At 40.3% G+C, this 16,418-nt stretch overlaps 1 protein-coding gene across 2 annotated transcripts in view; it reads left to right on the top strand.

Moving 5' to 3' along the window:
- The first annotated feature begins 6,719 nt into the window (after window positions 1-6,719).
- Window positions 6,720-16,418, top strand: part of GADL1 (glutamate decarboxylase like 1) — a 384,680-nt gene continuing 374,981 nt past the window's right edge. Inside the window, exon 1 of one of the 2 annotated variants that reach the window (XM_056520083.1) lies at window positions 6,720-7,681. In XM_056520083.1, the coding sequence (XP_056376058.1) occupies window positions 7,639-7,681 (43 nt within the window). In that variant the 5' untranslated portion in view covers window positions 6,720-7,638. The remainder of the gene's footprint in view (window positions 7,682-16,418) is intronic. The other variant, XM_056520082.1, reaches the window with a different exon arrangement.

The following is a 16,418-nucleotide window of genomic DNA, read 5'->3' as shown; positions in this document are numbered from 1 at the left end:
CTTTAATGTTTGGTTAGGTCTGGTACTTGTGTAGGTGAACAAAGCTGCTCACTGAAAGGGGATCAAAGAATCACTGGAGGATCAACAGGAAAAGAGCAACCAATGGGCCTTGCCCATGTAATTAAGTGGGAAAAACATAGCCCCTGTAGCAGGAACGTCTCTGTTGTGACTTAAGTGAGTGTAAATGTTAACAGATATTGCAATCCTGGACGAGACAGTCTAAAAATTTGCCAGATTTATTATAGTAGCACAGGGTGTGGGGTAAATCTGATGCATATGTTTATATTCCTTAACCATGGGATTGTTACATTATAGCAGAGATACTTTTTATATGCTGATGATAGAAATGTAACTTTTCATTCAAATGAGAGAAAAAATTACAGGCACAGAACTTTTTGACCTTCTTCTATTAGCCATTGTTACTGATTCCAGCATGAGACATACAGTGACTCTTGTTGTTATTCTTAATACATTTTCCTTCTTTATAGAAAAATGGCTTTTATGAAGGATTACAAGGACACTTTAACTAAATAGACATTCTCTGATAGATATCAAGGATATGGGAATTTATTAAAATAGATAAAAACTTGAAGTATGTTTAAGATATAACAATCATAGACCGCTTCACCAGGCTAGAACAAATGATCAGAGGGGGCTCTCAATGCCGAGACCCCGATTGGTCTTAACATTTGGCCTGTCTGTGCGACATGTCAAAAGTTAATTTTAATGACACAAAATCATTAAAAAAAAAATGTGTTTCTTTTTTTATTTTAGCAACGAAAAGTGGAACTCTGTATACTTTAAACATTCTGAAATGGAAGAATGTCTTTTGAAAAGAAGCATGAATGATCTACTGCTCGATTTCATTCTGTAGCAAGAGGGGAGAAAGAGTCAAAGGGTTCATGTTGGTTTGAAGCCAGCAGAATGAAAGAAGTAAAATCCACAGACAGCTGTCAGAAATAGAAATGAGGGAGAGGTTATTCTGTCATGCAAGGTGAACGAAATTAAAAATACATAGAAATATCATTAGTTTACCAACTAAACTTAAAAGGCCATTGATCTAATATCTGGATTATTGATAACATTCTATCGCTATATTTATATTCTGGAGGTTGGGTATAAAAGCAGTATGTGTGAAAAGTCATCTGTAATTTGTATTTTCTGTTGTGTGGAAACATTACATAATGTCATATATAGAGCCATGATGTACAATGTAAGGATAGTATAAATTCCTGAACTATTTATGAAACAAAAATGAAGAAGTAGCTTTATACTATCTCATCAATGGTCAAAGTAACAGCCCTTGCACATGACCCTGTTACCGTATATCTCTGTATATACTTTTTATATTGTTTTGTATAGTCTTATAATCGGGCTCCTGTTAAAGTTTATAGGGCCTCCACTGTACCTCTGTATGTTTTTTTATTACATACAGAGGCATATAGACTGCTTTATGGCTCTATAGATATGGCACTTGATGGAGTCTGTGTGGTGTCAGTTTGATGCATGTTATGATTAATATTATTATAATTTTTTTTCTAAAGTGATATCAAAAGGAAGAAAAGTGTAAAAAAAATATACCAAAAGCAGCAATTTAGGGACTTTTTTTTTAGCTCAGCAATCTGGAAAAGCTTAATAGGTTTCCTAATGATACCCTTACTGTCATCTTTATTTTCAAGAAAAGAGCCCATTGCTCTTGCTGCTACAACCTGTGACCAGTGAAAAACAATTATCCCCTATCTGTAGGGAGGTCTGACCGCTGGGCTCGGCCCTGGTTCTGCTCTGTTTACAGGTGTGTGGAACAGGGTGTGTGAAAAACTGCATTGGCGGTGGTGCAGCACGTATAAAGAAGTAAAAACATGCAGTAATAATCATCACACAAGAAGAAAAAAAAACACGGAGCGCCCACCGATCACAGTGCTGGCAGGATGGACTTCTTAATCCGGGGACTGCATCGGTCACTGCATGGAGGCGGTAGATGGATCCGGGGGAGTTCAGACGCCGGGCCACAGTTCGTATCATGCCACTAGGTGCTTCATCAGGCTTCTGAACTCCCCTCGGATCCATCTACCGCCCCCCCTGCAGGGACCGATGCGGTCTCCGGATTAAGAATTCCGTCCTGCCAGCACTGTGATCGGTGAGTGCTCCGTGTTTTTTTTTCTTCTTGTGTGATGATTAAAAAAATATATTTATGCTTAGTGCATAAGGATAATGGATAAGGCAGCACTATGCATAATTTTTTGAAACGGTCTGTAAGTAATGCAGCAGTATCCGAGGTTTGGTGCAAGGTATACTGACTCAAAGATTCAGCGTGCTGTCTTGTAGTTACATATCCTAGACAAGGAGTGCCCACTCTGGCATCTAGTACTTGGAGCACTTCCAGTCTCCATTAGCTGTGCCCCCTGCTGTTTGTAATTAAACTACATACTGCCTTTCTATACAAGATACAGCATATACTGTGGATATGAATGGTGTAAATTGGAAGAAAAACTGAAGGAATGTGTCATTTCTTTTTATAAAATCTTTTATCCTCCAGCTCATGTTATCTATCCTTTGATCATATTGGAACACATCTTACATTATTCTTTGACCCCACAACAAATATGTCCTTATATTTTCTCGATAGTTTATATAACTGCTTCATTTGATTCCTTTAGTCCACTTTATGCAGTGTGTACTGATCATAATAGCTGAATTCTCAGATGACCAAGTGATTCAAGACCCATCAAAGGATCAATTCTCACAGATGTATGGATGAATGCCTGGTGTGGTGGCTCAATGTGACATGTGTAAAAAGAATGTGAATGGTTTCATTGCTGAGTTAAAGCATACCCGTTATGTCACGGAAAAAAAATGATGCTTATTTATGTTACTCATTAGATCATGCAGATGCTTTACATATCTTTTTTATGTGTATGTATTTAAATCCCCTGTTCTGCCACTCACTCATTCTGACATCAGCTGGTCAGAAAGGGGCTTATCTGAGGCAAGCACTGAGCTTTTACTCACTCACCATTAACTTCCTCCCAGGGTCTGCTGTGCTGTGTTTGGTCTTTTCATCCAATCACCGCAAGTTGCTCTGTAACCCTCTCTTCTCGATTTTCATGCTGTAGTCTGATCAACAGGATAGGAGTGGGCACAGATGAGTGCTAGTCCCACCCTCACTTACTGTACTTAGTTTTTTCCTGGGCTTCAGCTGGGACAAAGATGATGCTACAGCCAGACAAGATTATGTTTTGCAACAAAGTCCAAAGTGTTAGGCACAGCTCACTCGTACGCCCTTTCTGCGTCTCGGACGAGACTGAACCACAACTCGTATAATTATGAAAAATGAAGAGATGTCCAGCGCAGGTTCCAAGCAATACGAAATAATTTATTCAGCGGTAACACGACATGATGACAGGTAGGTGACGCGTTTCAGCCACAATCTGCGGCCTTAGTCATAGTATGACTAAGGCCGCAGATTGTGGCTGAAACGCGTCACCTACCTGTCATCATGTCGTGTTACCGTTGAATTAATTATTTCGTATTGCTTGGAACCTGCGCTGGACATCTCTTCATTTTTCAAGATTATGTTTTGTATGAGAACCCTTAGGCTGGGTTCACACTGTGGAATATTTGGGCAGAATTTCTTCCAGAGACCAAGCTGTCCCCTTAGATTTCGATGCATTTCTTATCAGATCTCCCAAAAGATCTACCCAGAAATGCATTGCTGTCTATGGGGACGGCAATGCAGTCTGTGCGGTCCTAGTGCCGCCGGTTAATTCTCCAGCAGAAATTCTGCCCAGAAATTCTGTTGTGTGAACTTAGCCTTAGTGGTGTTATTTTATAAGCCATGTTTTCTATAAAAAAGGAAAATACATTTTTTTATAAAGTATATTACAAAGGTTAATATTTTGCATCATGTACAAAGTTTTTGATGCTGACAGTGCTCATTTAAAAAGCAAAATGTCTAAGGATTCTATTATAGCTACTAGTCAATTCTTCCAAGCTTTATTATGTTGCTACAAATGTATTCACATGTGGTAGAATGTGTGGCAGAATTTTCTGTCACTAAAAATCAGTTCCAAATGTAGTGGCTTTGGCAGTGACCACATGGGTTTCTGTAAGCACTGTTCACATGACTAGATCAGTTGTAGAAATTGCTTCAACAAATCTGTCATGTAGGTACCGTATATACCCTAAACTAATAGACAGCATAGTGCATCTGCTATACACACTTTAGAAAAAAAATAAATACCACAAAAATCTGTTGTACCTCATCTCCTTACTGGAGACAGATACAGAATGAATGACAGGTGTCAGGTGAACATTTTGATTCCCTCAGCAGTAGAATGTTATTCCAAGGGCAGAATGTCAAGGGGTGAGATTGAAGATCAGTTAGAACAGAGCAGGCATTTGAATATGTACAGTATGAGATGACACAGAGGTGAAGTTATAAATAAATCCCATAGACTTCATACAATGTGGGTACAATGTGGTAACATACCAGCTGGAAGACCACATTTTTTGGAATCATAGTTTTTCTAATATACTTCTTTATAAAAAAAAAAATCACATATTAAAGAAAACTGCTTTTGAAAATCCCACTACTAGGGGTCCCCATACCTCCTGGAACAATATAACCCAAGGGGTTAAATAGAACCTTTATAAAACATGTGTCACAAAATGATAATAAAACATAACTTTTATTGTGTACTAGTTAATAAATAAAGGTGAGGATCACACGTTTTAAAAACACAACTCCACTGGAGTCCCTACGCTCATCATGGAATTACACTTCCAGGGTCATCTTAGATTGATCAACAGAGGTTGATGGATCTGGACAGTTTTGCTAAGCAGTAGCCTAAATCACTGGCCAATGTATGTAATGGGCTTGTTTAGATAGCTCTCCCTTGGTCAGTACTATCCCCGGCATGTCTGCCAATATTGGTATTCTGTTCACATGGTATTCACCACTCGAGAAGGGTATTATATGTAACCTTCATGTGCAGACACCACCTATGGATGTGGTCTTGATTGCTTCTAGTATCGGTAATTGTTCTGGGATATTGTTATTTATTGCCTCTCTATATAAACACCACTTATATGTGGTTGTTTACCAGATCCCCAGACAGTGTTGGGGATCACATTGTCTGATTTTTTTAAGAATTTATTTGCAAATTATGGTGGAAAATAAGCATTTGGTCAATAACAAAAGTTCATCTCAATACTTTGTTATATACCCTTTGTTGGCAATGACAGAGGTCAAACATTTTCTGTAGGTCTTCATAATGTTATCACACACTGTTGCTGGTATTTTGGCCCATTCCTCCATGCAGATCTCCTCTGGAGCAGTGATGTTTTGGGGCTGTTGCTGGGCAACACAGACTTTCAACTCCCGCCAAAGATTTTCTTAGGGGTTTAGATCTGGAGACTGGCTAGGCCACTCCAGGACCTTGAAATCATGGGATCATTGTAATGCTGAAAGATCCAGCCATGTTTCATCTTCAATGCCCTTGCTAATGGAAGGAGGTTTTCACTCAAAATCTCACGATACATGGCCCCCTTCATTCTTTCCTTTACACAGATCAGTCATCCTGGTCCCCTAGCAGGAAAAAAGCCCCAAAGTATAATGTTTCTACCCCCATGCTTCGCAGTAGGTATGATGTTCTTTGAGTTTTTACAAAAAAGTTCTACTTTGGTTTCATCTGACCATATGACATTCTCCCAATACTTTTCTGGATCATCCAAATGCTCTCTAGCAAACTTCAGACAGGCCTGGACATGTACTGGCTTAAGCAGGGGGACACGTCTGGCACTTTATGATTTGAGTCCCTGGCGGCGTAGTGTGCTACTGATGGTAGTATTTGTTACTTTGACCCCAGCTCTCTGAAAGTAATTCACTAGGTCCCCCCATGGGGTCCTGGGATTTTTGCTCACCATTCTTGTGATCATTTTGACACCAAGGGGTGAGATCTTGTGTGGAGCCCCAGATCGAGGGAGATTATGAGTGTTCTTGTATGTCTTCCATCTCCTAATAATTGCTCCCACAGTTGATTTATTCACACTTGCTGCTTGCCTATTTAATAATTCTTCTTCTCAGCCTGGTGCAGGTTTACAATTTTGTTTCTGGTGTCCTTCGACAGCTCTTTGGTGTTGGCCAACTTCTAAAAACTGCTATTGGCACTAAAGAGGTAATCCCAGAAAAGTCAGTCAGTTGGTGTAACTTTTTTTTTTCTAATACACACACACACATTGGATATATATATATATATATATATATATATATATATACAAACAAAAAGGCGACTGCAGCCAGCACGAGTATCAAAAAGTGCAAGTAACATTTATTCCATGAACAGGCAAGTGCCTTGCACTTGCATGTTCATGGAATAGAAGTTACTTGCACTTTTTGACACTCATATGTGCTGCGGTTGCCTTTTTGTTTGGATCTGCATTTGGGCCTTGAGCAGGGCCTCTTAGACCTGCTGGCACTTAATACTATTGTTTGGATATGCTGCTCCCCCTGCGTGTGTGTGTATATATATATATATATATATATATATATATATATATAGATAGATAGATAGATAGATAGATAGATATGAAAAACTACTGTGCATGCAGCTTAAATTGCAAAACAATATATTACTGGAATTCTAGAATGAAACAATGACACATATAGTAGTAATAGCAGACATATTTATTCATTCAAATTTAAAATGCCAGTGTAATTCCAATGCAAATGCATAATAGAAAATCTGTATATGCAAACATTCTCTCAGTTTATCTAATGCAGTAAGTATTGTAGTATTGGAACCTGAGTTAGTGCACTCGGGGGAGATTTATCAATGTCGGTGTGAGGTAGAAATCATTTAAACCATGTCAGTGCTTTCTATGTTTTGCATGTCTGTACAAAATTTATCAACCATGCGCAATAGCTTGTTGATACATTTTTCTCAAACACAGACATTCCTTCATGTTTCTACCGTCTGACATATTGGTACGTGCACTCCTCGGTGTTCTATATTTGCGCAAAATCTGCTACCTTAGGGCAAAGTTTTCATATCTAAACAAAAAATGCGCAATAGCAAATTAGTGTGTAAAGTATTTTTCTTTCTACGGTACACGAGCACGTAGAGAACATCGGGAAATATTCTATCAAAAAAGACGCAATGAAAGCTATTGTGCAAATTTTTGCGCAAAAAAATACACAAGAAAAAGGGGTAAACTTAATGATAAATGTCCCCCCCATGTGTTTATATTGGAATTGAGTTAGTATATTGCAAGAATTCTACTTGTCAGTCTAGCACTGGTCAGTGCTTGGTGTATTACAGCTTTAAGTACTGTCCCTCCCTCCTGACCATCTGGTCTGAGCTTTTTCATTCTCCCATTCTGTAAAGACTGGATAAGGGCCAGCTGGTATTTGTATTAATAGATGCCCTGCTTTGCTATTGGAGAGAAGCTCTGAGGCAGCAGCTGCAGCCGCAGGACAGAGCAAAGCCAGGGTGGAGACAGGCACAGTGACACCAGACACCTGTAAATTATTCACTTGTGCACTGAACACCCGCAGTGATTTCCCCTGGGACTGGGATATCATTTGGGGAGCCCTTAGGCGAAGCAAACAGAAGTCACCTTCAACGTCCAGAGGCCACAATGATCAGCAGCCAGAATATACACACTGCCGGGCAGATGGAGGGTAACAGACTGTGCTTCTCTCTATCCTTCTAGCATCAGCTCATTAGGCAGCATGCAGCAGCTTACATCCATGTAGAATAATGTTTCCCAACCAGGGTGCCTCCAGCTGTTGCAAAACTACAACTCCCAGCATACCCGGACAGCCGAAGGCTGTCCGGGTATGCTGAGAGTTGTAGTTTTGCAACAGCTGGAGGCACCCTGGTTGGGAAATACTGACGTAGAAGTTAGTTTCCACAATAATTATTGTATGTCTTGTATGCCTAGAACTTCTTTTTGCACTAGATGCTATTAAAAAGAATTTTGTCTGATGGACAGCTGAGACGTAACTTTACCAAAGTGCTGACATGCATACTAGTAAACTCTATGCCTGATGCAAAGCTGAAATCATATGGTTAAACTGCATGTGTTAGCATTATCTCTAACATCTTAATGGTCTATTCACACGTACAGTATTCTGCGCAGATTTGATGTGCACCGAATTGATGTAAACTGAATGACTGAACGAACACAGCTTGAAATCCGGCACATCAAACCTGCGCAGAATACTGTACGTGTGAATAGACCCTAAAAGGAGTAATGAATGTAAATGCATAACCAGGGAATGCAGAGAAAAGTTCTATAATGTTCTAGTAAGGTTGAATGCAGACATATGACCCATTTCCCCAGATACTGTGTATGCTCGGCATGTCTTAGGAGCTTTGAGATCATGTTGTCACTGCTGAGTCAAGGGTTAATATCGAGGTCAGGAATTCATAGCTAGGTTTGTGACGCTCAGATGTCTCCCTCTGGTTGTAGCCTTCAGCAGCAAGTTGGTAGCTATTTTAGGATAAAGTGTAAGGTTTCTGATATTGAATTATTGCATTGTATTTTATTATTATTTTATTTATCAAAACCTGTCCAGAGGAAAAGTTGACCAGTTGCCCATAGCAACCAATCAGTTTGCTTTTATTTTTCAAAGGCCCGTTCAAAAATGAAAGAAGCGATCTGATTGGTTGCTATGGGCAACTCAGTAACTTTGCCTCTAGACAGGTTTTGATAAATCTCCCCCATAATGAGTATTATGATGTATACATATAGGGGGGAGATTTATCAAAACCTGTCCAGAGGAAAAGTTGCCCTGTTGCCCATAGCAACCAATCAGATTGCGTCTTTCATTTTTAACAAGACCTCTGTAAAATGAAAGAAGCGAGCTGATTGGTTGCTACGGGCAACTGGGCAACTTTTCCTCTGGACAGGTTTTGATAAATCTCCCCCATAATGGGGGAGATTTATCAAAACCTGCGTAGAGTAAAAGTTGCTGAGTTGCCCATAGCAACCAATCAGATTGCTTCTTTCATTTTGCAGAGGCCCTTTCAAAAATGAAAGTAGAAATGTGATTGGTTGCTATGGGCAACAAGTCAGCTTTTTCTCTGCACTGGTTTTGATAAATCTTCCCCCAATAAGTTTATTGTACACACAGAACAAGGAATGGAAAAATACCACATATTTGGCCTTTCCAGCATGAATGTACACAAGTTTATCGAATAAAGCACATGAAACGGAACTCATGTATTGATATATGGCATGGATTGCAAATTTGTTAAAGCTTCATTTGGAAAAACTTTTGACATTGTGTCCGGACATGTCAAAAGTTTAGATAACATCTGCTGCTTTATTCAACTCATATATTGCATTAGAGTCCATGGTGAATGAGTCGGGTTTGAGTGACAGCCGGAGAGTGAGGCTCGTGCTGCCTCACACTTCACCCAGCTGTCATTCAGAATAGTGGTGGGTCTCAGGACCATAAAACTAGTGCGATCTTTCGACCTGTTTGAACAGGTCTGTCAAATGTTTTTCCAAGTTACAGTGATGCCTTAAGAAGGGTGGAGGCTCTTTTACTAATAAATAATTGTAATTATGTACCCATATACACTATGTACAGCTATAGTGCATCCATAAACAGTAATTAGAGGTCCAATGCATTCATATACAATAAATACAGCTACATTGCTCCAATATACACTATGTACAGTTACAATGCATTAATATACAGCTACAGTACATTTATATACAGCTACAGTGCATCCATATATAGTAAAAAAAAAACTGCTACAGAACATTTATATGCAGTAAATACAGCTACAGTCTATTCATATACAGTAAACACAGCTACAGTGCATTCCTATACAGTAAATATAGCTACAGTGCATTCATATACAGTAAATACAGCTACAGTGCATCCATATATAATAAATACAGCTACAGTGCATTCCTATACAGTATAAACAGTTAGTGTATTCATATACAGTAAATAAAGAAACAATGCATCCATATACGCTATGTACAGCTACCGTGTATCCATATACAGGTACAGTCCATTCATATACAGTAAAAACATCTATGGTACATTCCTACACAGTGTGAACAGCTACAGTGCATTCATATACAGTAAATACAGCTACAGTGCATTCATATATAGCTACAGTGCATTCATATACAGCTACAGTGCATTCCTATACAGTAAATACAGCTACAGTGCATTCCTATACAGTAAATACAGCTACAGTGCACCCATATACACTATGTACAGCTACAAATCATTCCTACATGGTAAATACAGCTATATTTGCACCCATAAACACTATGCACAGCTGAAGTTAATTAATATATAGTAAATACAGCCAAATTGCATTCAGTGGCATTGCTAGAGTTGGTTACCAATTGCCACAAAATGGGACAGTGCTATAGAACTTTTAACCATTTAAAACAAAAGCTCCCAGTATGACCTAAGCAGTGGTGAGGTTATGCTTGGAATTGTTGTTTCACCCATCATAACTGCAGAACTTACAAGTGACCTTAGCTCTGATGGGACAGTCAGGCAACATACACAATGATTTCAGTGACTACAGGTGACATCTTCTCTATAGTCTTCCCTTATCTAATTCAGATGGTACACAACGCCAGGACTTCATCCAGCAAAATCTTCTCTCTGCAGAACGTGATGCCCAAATGGCTCCTCACTATGTCAGCGCCTTCTGATCCTTTATATGAAAACAATAATCATTATAACCCTGCTACACACTGTACCCTCTGAATATAATACTGCCACACATTGTACCCTCTGAATATAAAACTGCGATGCACTTTACCCTCTGAATATAATACTACCACACACTGTACTCGTTGAATATAATACTACCACACACTGTACCCTCTGAATATAATAGCACCACACACTATACCCTCTGAATATAATACTACCACACACTGTACCCTGTCCTGTGCCCTCATCATATTAATGCACACTGTCCGGTGCCCCGACATAATAATATTGCCCCCTGTCCTGTGCCCACACATAATAATTATGCCCCATCCTGCCCCCCACACATAATAATGCCTCATCCTGTTCCCCCCACATAATTCTCTTTGTCCTGTGCCCCACATATAATACTAATGCCCTCGTCCTCCTCCCCCTGTAACCCTGTGCCGCTCACATATAATTCCCCCTATCATGTGCCACATATAATGCCCTCTGTCCTGTGTCCCTCACATATATGTGTCCCCGTTATATGCCCCATCATGTGCCCCTAACTTATAATGCCCCCTGTCCTGTGCCACTCACATAAAATGCCCCTTTTCTGTGCTCCTTACATTAAATGCCCCCTGTCCTTTGCCCCACAGATATAATGCCCCCTGTAATGTGCCCCTCAGAAATAATGCCCCAAACATAGTAAAATATAAAAACAACAACAATTATACTTACCTAATCCATGTTCCCACGAGCAAGTCTCTCCCTTGCTCCTGGCTTGCAGCGTGTGAGCCGCGGGGATGGGATCTCCGGCCACATCATCGTGCCGGCTCACACGCTACCAGAAGTGTCTGCAGCATGTGAGTGAATAGAGGAGCGGGAGCAGAGGCAATACAATTGCTTGGGTTGCTGGGTGACACCATCACGGATGGTGTCACCCGGTGCGCCCCCGCCTCCCATAGCAACGCTACTGATTGAATACAGCTACAGTGCATTCTTATACAGTAAATACAGTTACAGTGCATCCATACACAGTAAAAACAGCAGCTATACAGTAAATACATCTACAGTGCATTCATATACAGTAAATACAGCTACATTGCACCCATATACACTATGTACAGCTACAGTGTATTAATTTACAGTAAATACAGCTATAGTGCCTCCATATACACTATGTACAGCTACAGTGTATTCATTTACAGTAAATACAGCTATAGTGCCTCCATATACAGTTACAATGCATTCATACATAGTGCATACAGCTACAGTGCATCCGTATACACTATGTACAGCTGCAGTACATCCATATACGGTAGATACAGCTACAATCCATTCATTTACAGTAAATACAGCTACAGTTTATTGCTATACAGTATATACAGCTACATTGCACCCATATACACTATGTACAGCTACAGTGCATTCCTATACAGCTACAGTGTACCCATATACAGTAAAAACATCTATGGTACATCCCTATACAGTAAATGCAGCTACAGTGCATTCCTATACAGTATGAACATCAGTGTACCCATATACAGTAAAACAGCTACATTGCACCCATATACAGTAAAAAAAAACTAAAAAAACAGCTACAGTGCATTCATATACAGTATAAACAACTACAGTGCATTAATGTAATACAGCTACAGTTCATCCATATAAGTAAATACAGCTACAGTCCATTCATGTACAGTAAATACAGCTACAGTCCATTTATGTACAGTAAATACAGCTACATTGTATTTCTACACAGTAAATACAGCTACAGTGCATTCCTATACAGTGAAAAAAAGCTACAGCACATTCTATAATGTAAATACAGCTACAGCTCATTCTATAATGTACATACAGCTACAGTGCATTCTTATACAAAAAGAAAAACTACAGTGCATCCATATACAGTAAGTAAAAGGTATGTTAGAGCATACCATTTTAAAAAAGTCAACAGGACACTGGTGGCTCTGTTGAATAGGGAAGGGGCTTTATTGAATATGGAGTTCCAAAGGGTTCAGAGGTACAAGGGTATGACATCATTGTGCTTATATCTAAACATATAAATAATGAATGGTGATCGTGCACTTTGCGCTCATAGCCGCATCCAGTGCACACGATTAGTACTACCTTTGGACTGCACTTGAACTTGCCACTGTTTTAAGGTCATAAAATCACCCATTGTTTATATCAAGGTTTCAAGGTTTTATGTTAACCATATTTTTAATATTTACTTTCTGTTTTTTTTTTTTCTTTTTTCTATTATGTCACCGATATTTTAAAATTATTCCATTTTCATTCTGGTCACCCATCACCCAGCCTAATAATGGCCTGATACTTCCTGCTCTGTAGAGGAAAAAAATTGAGCAGGTCACTGACTCTACTTCAATAACCAAACCTATACTATCCCCAGAGTTATTGGATTGTATGGAATATAATTTATATTTTGAGAAAAAAAATAATATTCTTTATATATACTTCTAAGCATTGAAATTGTAACATCAATTAGGACAGGCTATACTCCTACTGAAACTGAGGTGTCAGCAAATGATCAAATGTTCAAGTACCCTTCCAGTAGTATTGTCACTAGTAGTAGGCATCCCAGGAACCGTTTTTTAAAAGAACAACACCAGGCCACATTTTGCTTGTGCTACTGTGAGCAGCCTGTGTGGCCTTAAAGTGCCTGTAGTATCTCTGGACTTGTCTCGGATCATGCACATCTGGGACATCATTGGTTGGCAATTACAAAGGGAGCTGCCAGCAGCAGTACTAGATAATTTGTGTACCCAAGTGTATTCAACATGGCAGAACAATCCTCGGACAAACAATAATAAGCCAGGGGCAGATCCAGAGTCTAGTCTCGGGAGGGGCACTATCAGAATATCATGCGGTGGTCGACACCCCCCTCCCATAGACTTGCATTGAGGGTATGTGGTGTGATATCACAAGGGGCGTGGCTGTGACGTCAGAACCCCCGCAGCCCGCACCCAGAGTTCGGAACAAAATGTTCAGAACGCTGGGGCAGTGGAGTACCCCTTTAGGTATGCAGCATAGTTCCCCCACACTAGGTAGGCAGCATAAATCCCCCACAGTAGGTAGGCAGCATAGTTCCCCCACAGTAGGTAGGGAGCATAGTTCCTCCACACTAGGTTGTCAGCATAGTTCCCCCCACATTAGGTTGTCAGCATAGTTCCCCCCACATTAGGTTGTCAGCATAGTTCCCCCACATTAGGTTTTCAGGATAGTTACCCCCCACATTAGGTTTTCAGCATAGTTACCCCCCACATTAGGTTGTCAGCATATTTACCCCCCACATTAGGTTGTCAGCATAGTTACCCCCCACATTAGGTTGTCAGCATAGTTACCCCCCACATTAGGTTGTCAGCATAGTTACCCCCCACAGTAGGTTGTCAGCATAGTTACCCCCCCACTTTAGGTTGTCAGCATAGTTCCCCCTACATTAGGTTTTCAGCATAGTCCCCCCCCCCCCCACATATTAGGGTGTCAGCATAGTTCCAAACACTTACATTGATGTGATCTAAGGTGATACAAGGTGCTCAACTCCAAGTGCAGTTGTGCACCTACGTTGGAGTGGAGGACCTGCACCTATGGATCACAAAGTGGTTTCACAACTGTGGTTAATGTAAACAATGACATTAGCTAACCCTCAAAACTGATATAAAATTGAGACATTAGACAGTATATCCTTATATGAAGGACACACTTGAGCCCACACACCACGCAAAGGTTTCTCAATTGGTGCGGGTCCTATCAACTAACCTACCTTGCCAGATAAATAAAACCAGGAACCAAATTACAGCAGCCATAGTCCCGACTTGCAGATTGCTCCTCAGTAACCTCTAGTGTGAATCTAGGCACACATACAATGGGAGGGAGTAGACAAGATACAAGCCCCACCCTAGTTGTTTCATTTATAGCAGGCCTCACAGGTGAAACCCCAATGCTACCCAGCAAGATAAAAGGGTGCATTAGTATAAGCCCTAAGCAAAGACATAACGGCTTATATTTGCATGAACATGGTTATAGCAGGAAAACTCAACCCCAAGTGCAGTTGTGCACCTTTGCTGGGGCAGAGGTCCTGCACTTGTAAAACGTTGCTAAGGGAAATCCCCAGCAAAAATTGCATACAATGGAGGATGCCTGCAAACGGTCACAAGTACCACAATGGCATCCTGACACCAGATAAATGTGTATGTGGATGCGTTAAACATGACTGACTTTAAACAAACACTTACATTGATGTGATCTAAGGTGCTCAACTCCAAGTGCAGTTGTGTCAGCATAGCCCCCCTGCATTAGGTTATCAGCATAGTTCCCCCCCCATATTAGGTTGGCAGCATAGTTCCCCCCCTATATTAGGTTGGCAGTATAGTTCCCCCCACCTTAGGTTGGCAATATAGTTCCCCCCACATTAGGTTGGCAGTATAGTTCCCCCACATTAGGTAGGCGGTGGCCCCCACAGACATACAGCCTTCAGCCATATACAGTGTATGCCAGGAGGCTATATGTCTGTGTACTGCCCCACTTCAGTGCTCCGACCACCGCTCCTCCGGTCATGGGTCAAGATCAGGTTCCACCAGGAGGTAGTGCACGCAGGAACATCACTGAAGTCCTGTGCGTGCGCCCATAGGAAAAGAGCGGAGCAGCGAGGTAAGGTACCAGCGGCATGTCATCTTCGGTGCTATGACCACTGCTCCTCCAGTCAGTAGGCCATAGCAGTAGTTCCCGGTACAGGAGGAGCAGTGGTGGGAGCACCGAAGATGACATGCCGCTGGTACCTTACCATGCTCGTTCTGCTCATTTCCTATGGGCGCACGCACGGGACGTCAGTGATGTCCCTGCGCAAAAAAAAAAATACAAAAAAATAACTAGCATTTAGTAATTATTTAAAAAAAAGTTATTATAAAATTAATAATTATAAAAAAAAAAAAAAACAGAATAATGAAGAGAGGGAAATCTGCAAGATTAGGCAGAAAGAGGGCAAGCAAGTTATAAGAACTTCTAAAGTGCAGGCAGAAGAAAAACTAACAGTCTGTGAAAAATGGGATTAACACATTCTTCAGCTATATAACTGAAAAAAGGAAATTAAAACATGGATTAACTAAATTAAAAACAAAGGAAGGAAGGTCTTAGTACAAGATACCATGAGCTATACAGCTTGTGCTTCAAATGAAATATACAGACACTCACTGTTAGATGCTTTGCAACTGTTCTTTCTTTATTCGATCGTTTTAGTAAAAAAAATCAGAGCTGTAACATTTCGAAGCTTGCAGATGTTATACATTCGTCATACAACCATCCCAGCAGAGATGATATTCACTAGTCGGGAGCCATCAAGGTCTGACGTGATGTTTCGGGGGAATGCCCCCTTACTCATGCTTACTAGAGCCTGGAATTCCAAGATATTTAAAGTAGGATGCACACCTTGTTTCAATCAAGAGTTTTTCTTAAAGGAACATTTACAATTATCTGGTACAACAGAAAGATACTTAAATTTATATATGGTGTGCATTATAACAAATAAAGTGGATTACAATATTATTCAGAGATAAGCTTTCAAACTACAGACTTCATTCAAGCCTGGTGGGGAAATCGTTTCCAGGTAGGTTATCCAATATGCTTCTCTTTGCAAGAGACGCATGCGGTTTGTGTTCTCATTCGCTTCAATGTAGATTTGTTCTAAGACTTGCCACCTTAACTCGTTCACATTATG

This window comes from Hyla sarda, chromosome 5 (genome assembly GCF_029499605.1).
Source record: "Hyla sarda isolate aHylSar1 chromosome 5, aHylSar1.hap1, whole genome shotgun sequence".
In the NCBI taxonomy this organism is placed as follows: Eukaryota; Metazoa; Chordata; class Amphibia; order Anura; family Hylidae; genus Hyla; species Hyla sarda.
This window is presented reverse-complemented; position numbering and strand designations above follow the sequence as displayed.